Source organism: Engystomops pustulosus, chromosome 7, assembly GCF_040894005.1.
Source record: "Engystomops pustulosus chromosome 7, aEngPut4.maternal, whole genome shotgun sequence".
In the NCBI taxonomy this organism is placed as follows: Eukaryota; Metazoa; Chordata; class Amphibia; order Anura; family Leptodactylidae; genus Engystomops; species Engystomops pustulosus.
Window position 1 is genome coordinate 45,057,013 of NC_092417.1, and position 13,914 is coordinate 45,070,926.

The 13,914-nt window shown below is 39.6% G+C and overlaps 1 protein-coding gene across 3 annotated transcripts in view; it reads right to left on the reverse strand.

Annotated features, from left to right (window-relative positions):
• HEATR4 (HEAT repeat containing 4) overlaps positions 1–13,914 on the reverse strand; it is a 35,369-nt gene that overhangs the window by 17,205 nt on the left and 4,250 nt on the right. For all 3 annotated transcript variants that reach the window (XM_072115720.1, XM_072115719.1, XM_072115721.1), the window contains 12 exons: positions 13,697–13,884; positions 12,299–12,439; positions 11,785–12,003; positions 9,569–9,694; positions 8,346–8,492; positions 7,779–7,939; positions 7,246–7,350; positions 6,011–6,129; positions 4,550–4,730; positions 3,903–3,972; positions 3,172–3,358; positions 553–631 (listed from right to left, as the gene is read on the reverse strand). In XM_072115720.1, the coding sequence (XP_071971821.1) occupies positions 553–631; positions 3,172–3,358; positions 3,903–3,972; positions 4,550–4,730; positions 6,011–6,129; positions 7,246–7,350; positions 7,779–7,939; positions 8,346–8,492; positions 9,569–9,694; positions 11,785–12,003; positions 12,299–12,439; positions 13,697–13,884 (1,723 nt within the window). The remainder of the gene's footprint in view (positions 1–552; positions 632–3,171; positions 3,359–3,902; positions 3,973–4,549; positions 4,731–6,010; positions 6,130–7,245; positions 7,351–7,778; positions 7,940–8,345; positions 8,493–9,568; positions 9,695–11,784; positions 12,004–12,298; positions 12,440–13,696; positions 13,885–13,914) is intronic.

The following is a 13,914-nucleotide window of genomic DNA, read 5'->3' on the forward strand; positions in this document are numbered from 1 at the left end:
AATATATATTTTAGAGGGGCCACATTTCCTCTTTTCAAATATATATTTTAGAGGGGCCACATTTCCTCTATTCACATATATTTTAGAGGGGCCACATTTCCTCTATTCACATATATTTTAGAGGGGCCACATTTCCTCTATTCACATATATTTTAGAGGGGCCACATTTCCTCTATTCACATATATTTTAGAGGGGCCACATTTCCTCTTTTCGCATATATTTTAGAGGGGCCACATTTCCTCTATTCAAATATATTTTAGAGGGGCCACATTCCTTTTACAAATATTTAGTGAAAAAACTTTCCACAATGTTTTCAAATATATTGTGTAGCTTTATAATTGTGCAAATGCAATTGGACAGCATGTGGCAATGACTCCCTGTTCCACAGTTTTAATATATAATATCTAATCTGTCCCATAATACATTATCAGTCATATTAAATTTACTAAATCTTAGAAACCCTTGCTAATTGTTTTCTGCACGGACCCCCCCCCCCCCACCACCAGAGCTCTTCCGACTCATTAGCATAATTTAAAACGTATATCACATACCTGATGCTTAACTTGTGACATCATCTCCTGATTCCCATTATGCGGCAGGTTAAATGCAGTCAATGTCTGTTTTAGCTGTCTAAGTGACAGGGAATTGGGGAAAAAATATTTTATTAAAGCGTGACCGTCATTTGAGATAATGGGGGTCATTTACTAAGGGCCCGATTCGCGTTTTCCCGACGTGTTACCCGAATATTTCCGATTTGCGCCGCTTGTACATGAATTGCCCCGGGTTTTTGGCGCACGCGATCGGATTGTGGCGCATCGGGGCCGGCATGCGCGCGACAGAAATGGGGGGGGGCGTGGCCGAACGAAAACCCGACGTATTCGGAAAAACCGCCGCATTTAAAAACCGAAAATGTGTCGCTTGGGGAGCGCTCACCTTCACCTTCTATGGGATGGTGCATTCCGGGGCGTTAAGATTATTTTCGGCGCTGCAGCGCCACCTGGTGGACGGCGGAGGAACTACCATCTTAAATCCCAGCCGGACCCGAATCCTGTGCAGAGAACGCGCCGCTGGATCGCGAATGGGCCGGGTAAGTAAATGTGCCCCAGTGTGTCATATTGTGAGTGGTAGGATGTGGTGAACAATTTTCTAATATAGTTCTTTTAAAAAATTCAGCTTAGTTTGTAAAAAATATAAATTAAAAAATCAAGCTTCTCCCTCCCCTTCATGCGGATTCCAGTCTATCTATAGAGGCTGCATGAGCTCACACCTAATCTCCCTGTGTGTGTATAAACCGCTCTGAGATGGGAGGATTAACCCCTGCACTTTCAGCTTGAATATAGTGCTGATAGCATAATACAGCCAGGGAGAGAGCAGAAAGGGTTAACACTCACAGCTGTGTAACAAACAGGAGAGGGAACAGAGAAAGATCCTGCTTCAATCCTGTAGACAGATTTTCCATAGTAATGTAGAAGCAACACTGTAACTAAAGGGCACATTGCACTCCTGATATGAGGGCTTATTTACTAAGGGTCCGAGGATCGCATTTCCGTTGGATTTCCCGCCATTTTCGGGATTTGTGCCACTATGACAGATATTTAGCAGGGGATTGTGTCGCACATCATCAGATGTTGGCGCACCACTGCCGGCTTTCATGCGACAAAAATGGGGGGGGTGCCGACTGATTCGGACTGAGCGCGGGATTTAACCCCTTACGGACATGTGACGTAGTAGCACGTCACATGTCGGGTCCTGGTGCATGGAGAAGGCTCGCGGGCTGACCCCTCTCCATAGCCGGTGAGTCTTTGCTGCTAATTGCAGCAAAGGCTTACCGGTAACACCCGCGATCGGTGCTAGCAAAGCTGAGGATCCTCGCTCCCCGTGACATCATCGGGGAGCGGCGATCCGTCGCAATGGTAGCTTCAGGTCTCACGAAGACCCGAAGCTACTTCGGGTTAACCCATTCATTACAATGTGCTATCAGCACATTGTAATGTATGAGTAGTAAAATACACATATACTGCCATACTGTAGTATGGCAGTATATGATGGGATCGTACAGACAACCTAGGGTTAAAGTACCCTAGGGAGTCTGAAAAAAAATTTATAATAAAAAAAAACTAAAAATTCAAATCACCTCTCTTTCCCTAGAACTGATATAAATAAACAGTAAAAATCATAAACACATTAGGTATCGCCGCGTCCGAAAATGCCCGATCTATCAAAATATGATTACGGTTTTTCACTGCGTTTAACCCTGTAACGGTAAATTGCGCCCAAAGTCGAAAATGGCACTTTTTTGCCATTTAAAAAAAAAAAAAAATTCTATAAAAAGTGATCAAAAGATCGTACAGTCCTAAAAATGATAACATTGTAAATGTCATCAAAATCCGCAAAACACGGCACCACCCAGAGCTCCATACACCAAAGTATGAAAAAGTTATTAGTGCCAGAAGATGGCAAAATCCCCCAAAAAAATTTTGTACAGGAGGTTTTAATTTTTTTAAATGTATGAAAACATTATAAAACCTATATAAATTTGTTATCCCTGTAATCGTACCGACCCAAAGAATAAAGTAGACTTGTCATTTGGGGCACACAGTGAAATCCGTAAAATCCAAGCCCACAAGAATACGGCACAAATGCGGTTTTTTACCAATTTCACTGCATTTGGAATTTTTTTCCCGCTTCCCATTACAGGGCATGGAACATTAAATACCACCATTTTGAAGTGTAATTTGTCACGTTATCACAATAAGCCATCACACAGCTCTGTACATGGAAAAATAAAAAAGTTACAGATTTTTGAATGTGGGGAGTGAAAAATGAAAACGCAAAAACGAAAAAGGGCTGCGGCGGGAAAGGGTTAAAATTCGATTTGTCGCAAGTCAATGCACTTACATGCACCAGGAAGAAGAAGAAGAGCTGTGTCGGACCTGAATGGGGAAGCGACACATGCAGAATATTAGTGAATGGCGGCACAGTGCATTCCAGTCGGACAATGCACTTTCAGGGATCGCGCAGGACGGGTATGTAAATGTGCCCCATTGTGTGCATGTGGACACACACACAATATCAAAACTCATCTGAAATGACAGTTTCTTTAACTACTAACACCAAGTTAATCGACAGAGCTACTTTATTTGTCTTTATAAGAAAGCTAAATGTCTCACCTCCTGGCAAGCTCATGGGACTCCAGTATTAACCTATCTTGAAGCGCGTGTTGAACCTCATCGTCACACAAACTCAATACTTCAATACAGCGATAGGCTTCTATTCGTACTCCCGGCTCCTTAAGTCTCAAAGCCCACAGCAGAAGTTCTTTCACACGTGGTGTGATATGGCCGATTTTGCCTAAAGCTACAAATATCATAGAACACTGGATGATAAATACAATCATTTATTTATACACATAAGAGTTTCCAGCATTTTTCAATGAAAGTTGATATCTTAGGAGCTGTGTGAGTGCTGAGTGGAGACTGTCCCCTTTCCCTCTCCATTTCCTGCTGTGCCACGGAGGAGCTTACTGTCCACAAACAAGAGGCCTTTAAAATTTGTAAATACATTATCTGTGAAAAGTTTTTATTTGGCAATGACCTATAATTTGCAGACTTGTAACAGAATCATTACAAAACTTCAGGTCCAATAGATTTTTTTAAAGCATTCCAAAAAATATTTAAATGTTTCGATTATCCAATAGACAAAGCTGTATGATGATTTATTTTGTACATTTATTTTGCCACTTCAGGACCAGGCACAATATTATAATTATTATTATTTTTTTTTTTTGCAAGGGATTCTTCTTTTATTATTTTTAATTAATTATTTTGCTTTTATAAAATTTTGTTTCCAAGAAGAATTTAAAAACTGGAATGGAATTTATTAGAAAGCTTGAGCTGCTTACCTTTGATTGCATGTGTTTTGATTTTCCATACTGGATCATTCTGGACTAGCTGATAGAGGCAATTCATGACCTATAAATATTCATGGAGACATGTTAAGTAGTAAAGTAAATCTACCATCAAAATCAAGCATGATAAATCAGAGGCACTTACTCATAGACCCAGGCACTGTGATTGCGGTAATCTTTTAATATTTGTTATCCTTCCTTCTACAATTAACTTTTAAAATTCTGCTAATTAGCCGGAAGGACTTCTAGGGTGGTTCTCAGAGAACCTCTGTGCTACAGATTCACAGGCTTTAACACTGTCTCCCCTCCCCTCTGCATGATGTAATCTCGCTGCAGCACAAGAAATTTCAGCCCACAATAATTTCAAAAGTTGATTTTAGAAGGAAGGAGGCCATCTATGAGTACGTATCCCTGGTTTATCATGATGGATTTTGATGGTAGATTTCCTTTAAGTTGCAAACTTATTATGCTTTAATTTTACAATGAGAATTTTACTGCTTTTATAATGTTCCCCAAAACTTATATTTTGTTTGTTTTGTTTTAGCCCACTATACTATAGCCATGCATCATATAGTTCAGTGGCCATTTTTTATTTCCTATTACTGATCTTGAATACACATAACATTTCTTTGTATACTTACCATCTCATCTTTAATCTGGAGTAATCCCGCAGCCCGACATGCCTGCCGCCGAACAGCCGAAAAGTCACTGTCAAAGCACTGCAGGAATCCTGGGAGTAGCTGAGCAGTCATGATTTGCAGGAACCCAATGAGAGATAAAGCCTCTACCTGTGTCTTCCAGCTATCACTGTCCAAGTGCTTCCTAAAAATAAAGTCATTATAATTATACAATATATAATTACAGATTCATGTTCTTATTTCTGCATCAACAATTTGTATTAACTGTGATACTTGGTCATTTAAGCCATTAAAATGCTGCCTCCCAATTACCTATTCATCTCTATGGAGCTGATAATTTCTGTCAGCATCATATAGATGAGCAGGGAAGCCCGGGCATGCGTGTCCTGCTGCTCTGCCCTTCTCAGGGAGCGACAAGGGGTCCGACTAGTGTACATCGGACCCCATTGGGCTCCTTGTTCTCCTGTGCATCACAGAGACACCACTTTTCTCTCTATGTGGGGTGGATATTGGCGCTGCCATATTGGATTTGATCGCTGCCCCATCTGAGTGGCGATTGGTCACTATGACAGCCGTGAGTCTATAGCAGACTCCCAGGCCTGTCTTTTAGCGTCTGCTGGAGGAAGATGCTTAGAGATCACTAGCAAACCTTCAGTATTACAGTATATGGTATAAGTGATCAGGAACCCAAAGTTCAAATCACCCCCCTTTCCCTAGAACTATCAAAATATAAAAACAGTTATTCCCGGTGTTGAGCCCCATAACTGAAAATAGCGGCCAAATATCAGAATCGCAACTTTTTCGCCATTTTGCAACTCACAACTTTAGCAATGAAAACGTCATCTCATCTCGCAAATATATGTACACATATCTGTATGCTATAGTATGAGAAAGTTATTAGCGCAAGAAGATGACAAATGCAAATTTGTATACTATTTAAAAAAAAAAAATCTATTGAAACATATTAAAACCTATATAAATTCGGTAGGTGTGTCAATTGGAAAGAAAAGTGAAAGGCGTAAATACAGGGTCTACAAGAAAGTGGCGCAAATGTGTGTTTTTTTCCAATTTCACCACATTTGGAAGTTTTTTCCCACTTCCCAGTACACGGCATGGGATATTAGATACAATCACTGGAAAGTACAATTTGTTAAGCAGAAAAAAAAAGAAAACACTCAGCTCTGTACATAGAAAAATTAAGAATTTACAGATTTTTGAAGGTGGGGAGCAAAAAATGAAAACACAAAAACAGAAAAGAGCCATGTCATTAAGGGGTTAATAAAGGTAGCATGCCTCAATAATAATTAATAATAATTCCTTTATTTATATAGAGCACACAGATTACGCAGTGCTACACAGAGCTTGCCTTATCAGTCCCTGTCCCCAATGGGGCTCACAATGTAATCAACCTACCAGTATGTTCATGACTGCAGCTTAACAATGTTTTATATACAATGCTCCTACCTTATCTGATCATGGACCTCCTTCCCTTGATCCAGTTGGCCTAGCGCCTTGGCAGCTGCCCCTCGTACAGCAGGGCTCCAGTCATTCCACATGAGTTGGCTTAGTTTGTTTTTCACTCCCTGCAAGAAGAAGGAAGCATTTTCCAGTTGTGATTTATTAAATCAATAACCGTTAGTTGTGACAGCATTGTAAGTAAGCTTTAACCATCTATAGCACACTCATGAATTTGGATGTGTGAACCATTATAAGGCTAAAAGCATCAAAATGGCTTGAATATCAGAAGTGTACTAAAGACAAAGTAAAACACATCAGCTGAACTGACCTTATACAAATTCAGAAAATAAGGTTAAACTAAAGGCAGAGCTCCACATCAGAAGGTAGAGTGATATCACTTCTAAAATGGAAACGCCTAGCCTGTGTGGATCAGGGACAACAGACAGGACAGTGAACCGTAAACCTCCAGCCTGCTTGCATCTGCATATCCTACCCAATACGGGACAGCTATTTAGACACTTCCTCTCTGGGCCCAAGTTTGGACATGTAAAAAGACAGCCAAACAAACAAAAATTGGAGGTCGGCAACCCAGGTCACAACTGAGAAGGTATATAAAATACAGAATCGTATACACAGAAGAATAGTCAATAATGTGAGCCAAGTATCAAAAAACCGAAAGAAAAACAAATAGCAAGCAAGGTACAGACAAAAAAAGCTAGCAAGACAAACTGTTGACCTGCAATGGAGGATGACCCACACAGAGTTTTTATGAGGGCGTGATGTATATTCTAGGTGAGAGCTGCAGAACTCTGAAGGGGTTATAATGTTAACCCTTGCTGGTTCAGAGTATGGATTGCACAGAGTCAACAATCCAGTTAATAGAGCACTGTTGACTGAAAAGCAGTAGATAGAATTCAGATAGAACTTCAGAAGACTGAGACACAGATGTAACACTGTGTACATGTGCAGCCAAATATCCAATATCACAATAAGTCATTCAGTATTGGCTTCTTTGTATATACCACATGCAACAAACTGAGTTGGATGTGGTGTTGTGGATTAATGGACTAAAGGCCATTCATATTGTTTTCATCAATCTACGAAATTCAGCCTTCACATTTCCTGCACCGATCACAGCTTGGATGATCCACTAAATACCCAGACATTAACAGCCTTTTATCACTTCATACCTTAAGAATGCAGCACACCTAAATATTCTCATTTCCGCTAAGAAGTCTTACTTGGCTTATGTTCCCATTTAGGATGGACAGCACTTTGCAGGACATAATTCTTTCACCCCAGTTACCACTGTTCAGTGCTTCTCCCAACATGGCATGAATCAGGTTCTAATGAAAAAGAAAGAAGACCACTGCATAACATATGAATTTGTCCATCAGAACCATAAAGTTTATAAACAATAGAAGATCCAGAAACAAAGCTACAAAAAAACAACAGCATTTACTTTTATGGGGTTCATCTGGATAATCTAGGAATTATGGCAGAATATGAAAATTATCTTTCTCCCGGCTACAGAACATCATGGTGTCGCACATGTGTCGCCTTGCACCCATTGCCATCTGTGGGGGGGGGGGGGGCGTATATACGTCCCCCATACGGCAGTGTGAATGTAGCCTTGTTTCCTGCAACTAAACTTCAAGAATACCTTAAAAGCAGGAAAGGTTGTTCAAAGCTCCAAAGACAATCCTTTCAAGCTTACATCTGAAGCACTTCACCACCAAATATTTTGCTCCTATCCTAAAAACATGTTTCTTACCGTGTGTTTACTCAGTTCCCGCAGTATATAAAGTGCTTGCTCCTGTGTTTCTTTCTTGTTTGTGGCAAACAACTGCTCCAAGATCCTCTTTATTACAAGATAACTATGATTACCTTCCAGAGCAAGACACTGAGCGGCCGTCCAGCTATCTGCATCCGTCCCTGCACACAAAAAGAAAACCTTACGGAATGACATGTTAACGCCTTTGATGCCTTGGACTTGTTGAAACTATCATTGGCATTGGACAACATTCTAGATAACCAATCCCACAGATATTACATATCCACATATTTCTGAGCACTCCAAAAATCCATCCTCCAAAACTGGGCCCATCAGTACCACCCTATCTGTCGGAAATGTCTAGCCCTTTATACTCTGATCTATCAGCAGATCGAGGGGGTCTAAAGACAAGACCCTTCTGCTTCTGGCTCCTAGCAGTATATAGGTTCTGGTGTATGGACTGACACTAATCTGACACTGATGGTCTACCCTGCGGCTAAATCTTTAGTATCAAAAAGGTATATAAAAATTAACTAGAAAGAGACTAGAAACATAAAAGTCTAGTACCTATTTCCAGAGATGTGTTCATGATCTTCCTTGCTTCGTCACTTACTTCCTGGATAAGATACTGACACAAGGCAGCTGCCATCCGTACAAGACCATCCTTGTCTTGCAGTGCATTGGAGACTAGATTTATTATCTCTGCAGGAAATGCTGACAATACCAATAACTTATTAATTCTAAGGGTTATACAAAATACAGCTAGATAGATAGATGGATAGCAGAAAACTCTAAATCATAAATACAAGGGCCAGTTTAAAGGGTTTGGCACCTTACCTCATGTTTTTTGTTATGTGTGTAAGTGTGGTGGGGGGAGGGATATATATACCAATATAATACATTAGTTCTGCTTTCTTGATATGTAAAGTGAAGCCTCCTGTATTTTACCTCATCAGCCAGACATTCCTGTCCATAAAATGGCTGCAGATGGAGGGTCATGTGATCTCTTACTGTCCATGAGCCCTGCCGGGACCTTGATCTTATATTCATGAATACTATCATAAGGTCCGGGCAGGGCAATTACTCATGGGCAGATAGAAATCACATGATCTTCACTTTACATATCAAGAAAGCAGAGCAGAACTTTTGTTAGATGTATATTGGTAAATTACCTCATATCCTGCCCCCCACACTTACACACATATTACATAAAACATATGGTAAAGTGGCCAATCCCTTTAATGACTGTAAATGTCTGTATGCATGAGTTAGTTTATGGGCTTAAATGTGTTCTGTATTGTTTGAATATTATAATCGCTGACCCTTTATCATTTCATTCATTTTTATATCAAATATCCAATGAGCGTTCAAATAAGGATTTACAAGGATTATTAATACAAAAATAGAAATATTTGACAATGTTGGCATCTATTAAAAAAGAGAGAAATGTTAGTTAATATATCTGAACCTATCCAAAAGGCAAAGGTAGCAACATTCACGGAAGGGGATTACACTAGACTACTTTTATCCAGTCCATGTAATAAAGTGTGGATGTAGTGTGTTTTCTAGTGGAGTGTCTGTAGTTTTGCTGATTATAATGTTTAGAGGGGGATCAGTACACCTATGGTTAATTTGAGAGGCTTCTTTATTTTGTGCGGACCTTCACTGAAAATAAGGTAATCTGATTACCTATGGAACAAAGTGGGGTTATAATCAGATGTATGGTCTCTGCAGTGTAAGTAAATATATAATCTGCATCAATACAATGTTTGTGACTCTCTTCTACTCACCAATCTTTTGGGGTGCAGCAATGGCAGAAGAAGCCATGGTTATGAGAGCTGAGATTTTATGGCTGTTATGCACATTACCAAGGTCTCTTGCAAGCTGCTCCAGGGTGACTTCTTTCCAACTTGTGCCTTAAATCAACAAAAATATGACCTTTCATTTTTTTCCATTTTGTTACACCTACATTAGGACACTGCTATATATTTTTGTAGATATTAAACCATAAGTAGGAGGGTCAAGAAGACTTTGCCACCTCCATTTAAACAGTTAATAACTACAATCGGTGCTAGCACTGATCACGGGTGTTGGTTGGGTATTGAAGCTGGACCTTAACAGGGTTTTAAACTCAGCTGAACATGAATTTGAGTCCACTCATCACTATTTATTACTTTTAACCACCACCACTTTTATACAGTGTGTATGGAAAGTATTCAGACCCCTTTTTATTTTTCACTCTTTGTTTCATTGCAGCAAATTAGTAAGATCGAAAAAGTACTTTTTTGCTCATAAATAGACAATCTGCACTTTATCTTGACAGAAAAGAAACAGAAATGAAAATATATTTGATAATTTATTAAACAAGAAAAACTGAAATATCACATGGTCATAAGTATTCAGACCCTTTGCTGTGACACTCATATTTAACTCACATGCTGTCCATTTCCTTCTAATACTCCATGAGGTGGTTCTACTTCTTCATTGGAGTCCAACGCCAATTAAACTGATTAGGAAATCCACAAACCTGTCTATATAAGACCTCACAGCTCACAGTGCATATCAGTAACACATGAGAATCATTAGGTCTAAATAACTGCCCAAAGAAGCTCAGGGCAGAATTGTAACAAGGCACAGATCTGGCCAAGTTTACAAAACAATTTCTGCAGCACTCAAAGTTCCTAAGAGCACAGTGGCCTCCATAATCTTTAAATGGAAGAAGTTTGAAATGACTACAACTCTTCCTTGGCCTGGTCATCCAGCTAAACTAAGCAATCATGGGAGAAGACCCTTAGTGAAAGAGGTAAAGAAGAACCCCATAGTAGCAGAGATGCAGTAGAAAGATGGGAGAAAGTTCCACAAAGTCACCTATAACTGCAACCTCCACCAGTCTGGATTTTATGGCAGAATGAGCCGGCAGAAGCCTCTCCTCAGTTCAAGACATATGAAAGCCGCATACAGTGTGCAAAACACATGAAGGACTCCCAGACTATGAAAAATAAGATTCTCTGGTCTGTTAAGACAGAGATTGAACTTTTTTTTTGTTAATTCTAAGTGGTAAGTATGGAGAAAGCCAGGCGCTGCTCATCACCTGCCAAATACAATCCCAACAGTGAAACATAGTGGCAGGATCAGGCTATGGGGGTGTTTTTCAGCTGCAGGGACAGGATGACTGGTTCAATTGAAGGAAAGATGAATGTGGCCAAGTACAGAGAAATGAAAACCTCTTCCAGAGCTCTGGACCTCACAGACTGGGCTAAGGTTCACCTTCAAACAAGACAGTGACCCTAAGCACACAGCTGAAATAACAAAGCAGTGGCTTCAGAACATCTCTGTGACCATTCCTGACTTGCCCAACCAGAGCCGTGGCCTAAACCCAATTGAGCATCTCTGGAGAGACGTGAAAATGGCTTCTACCAACGTTCACCATTGAACCTGCTGGAACTGGAGAGGATCCGCAAGGAAGAATAGCAGAGAATCTCTTAATCCAGGAGTCAAAACCTTATTGCATCATTCTCAAGAAGTCTCATGGCTGTACTTAGCTCAATAGGTGATTCCACATTTCTTTTTTGGCAAGATGGGGTGCAGAATGTACATTAATGAACAAAAAAGAACGTTTTTGTTCTTACCAATAAGTGGGATGACTGTGAACAGAGTGGCAATGTACATGCTCAACCTGCTTCTTCCTACAGGGTCCAGGGGAACCTCTTTTCTTGAGATTTATGGGTTAAAAGTCTTTAGTCCTCCACTGATAAATGTTTTATATAATGCATGCAGAAAAAAGCAAAGATGTATATTCTGCCCAGTCTTTCAACAAACAAAAGTACACATTTGTAGTAGTGCTGAAAAATCAACACTGAAATCTTCAAAGTGGATATGGATGTTTTGAGAAACCATGAAAAGTTTCTGCTACAAAAGGTACATTACTGGTACAATTTTAGTTTACTGATATACTAACTGCATAAAGTGAGATACAGTGTACCACAAAATTGTATACTACACTCACTCAACAACCAGGCACTTCTCCACTGAGACGCAATATTCTCCAGGACTTTCTTCTTATTTAATACACCAGGATTTATTTCCTTAAGCTCTTGGTCTCTCTCACTCTTCACAGTATTGGATGTCTCTTTCTGAGGATGTCTCTCGATCATATCCACAACTACAGTTGGAAGGGCTACCCACCGTTGGGCTCCTTTCTCTGGTCTAAAAGGTCGGTCAGTATCTAAGAAGACATAGTATGGAACAACAGAGAAAAACATCTATAAAAATATCAATAATAAACAGTCTAAAAATTCAAACAATATCAACCCCAATTTATAATATTGGAATTTGTCTTTTGCCAGGACAGTTTTTTGAAGAGTAAGTTTACAATAAAATAATTAAACTATTGGCTTGAGAAGCGGGCAGCATGTCTATCATAAATCTCTGTGGTGCTCTTCAGGCCTGTGGCCAGGTGTTTGTCCTGGTTGAAACCATTGATTGACTCCTTTGAGCTGAGTTTTGCTTGGTATACTTACCTGCCTTTTCATCAGAAGAGATCCACTTCTTGTAAGATCGGGGCACAGATTGTTGTACATGTTTTTCATATCTACTATTGCTTTCCATGACAATGTACTTCATTTGATTTGTGTCCTTCTGGTGTATAATTTTACTGGCTCCTATGAAATGTATGAAAAACGTGTTACGATTAAAATAATATTTAACTTGCTAAATTGACAAGTATTGGACATATGCACAATTTATATAATGTGGAAACCATGGATGCGATCACTAAATACAATAATACATGTGAGGATATATAGTTGCCAGAAACTGTAAGTAGTGCAAGGTAGGATTTGGATCTGTAAATTTAATTAATAACTTGATGCACTCTTAGTGTATCAAAGTTTATGGTATAGCACCAGCTTTTTCCAGTCTATACCCTCATAAAAATACAGCATCAAATGTAAAAACTTTTAACTTTTTTGTTTTTAATTCAGCCAAATCGATCAGCTCAATTTAACATTTTGTTTGTGATATTGTATAGGTGTTCCTGGCACACGGGGGACATCTCTTGCAGACACTCTATCTGTAGATAACTTTCTGCGGGACATCTGTGGTAGGCACTGTATCTATATATGACAAGCACACATTGTTAGCATACTCTGAAACTTACAAAAAGATATCTGTATCACATAACATTGTATAATCAATGGTTAACATGTAATGCACGGACATGCTCCGGCTTTCAGAGACACTCATTGTAAGCCACTCATTGGGGCACATTCACTAAGGGCTGTGCGCCAGTTTTCTGTCGGACTTTGCCCATACTTTTTAGTGCAAACTGTATTTAAAAAGTTTCAAACAAGTATTTAAGAAGTGTCTGCACAAGGCATCATGTGACACAAATTAGGGGGCATTACGGTGCTCAGTTGGGCCGTGTGCCATATTTAAAATGCAAAGTCCGACAGAATTGTGTTGCATGCCCCATGTCAAAGGGAACCTGTCAGCAGAAATTGACCTAAGTCAAGGAGGCAGAGAGTTTAACACTGAAATCAAGCTCTCCCCTCCTCACAATACAACCATCCCTGTCTGGAGACATCACTAACCGGATCAGAAATTAGGATTCTTTGAAACCAACTTTCCAATCCTTATCAATATCCAACATCCGCTGTCTTGAACAAGTTGGTAGGTGCCCATGAACATTAGATGCTCAGATGGTCCAGGCTTCCATTTTATTTGTGTAGGTTTCTAAATCACAGCAACCCCTAATTTTTCTCCTACTTTAAAAAGGCTCACACAGTGCCTGTTATGGAATAAAAGGACCACTTTATCCACTAATATTGCTTTTGTAGTGTTGTTATTTTTCTACTATTATTAGATTTTCCCCCTGATAGGGGCTTCTAAGGTGACACCAATACAGACTGACTGATTACCCGAGTAAAGTTCTCTCTCATAATCATTTTCTGTTTCAAAGACATGTTTTCCAGCCTTGGGATTCATCAGATCTTGGAGCTTCAAAGGTGGTGACAATTCAAAATGTTTGACAGCTAAAGATTCTGCTGTCTTGTTTTTACCGCCAGCCTCCTGAACTTGTTTCTGAGGAGATACAAAGCCTGGAATCCTATAGAACAAAGTAATAGTTAGTAATTAT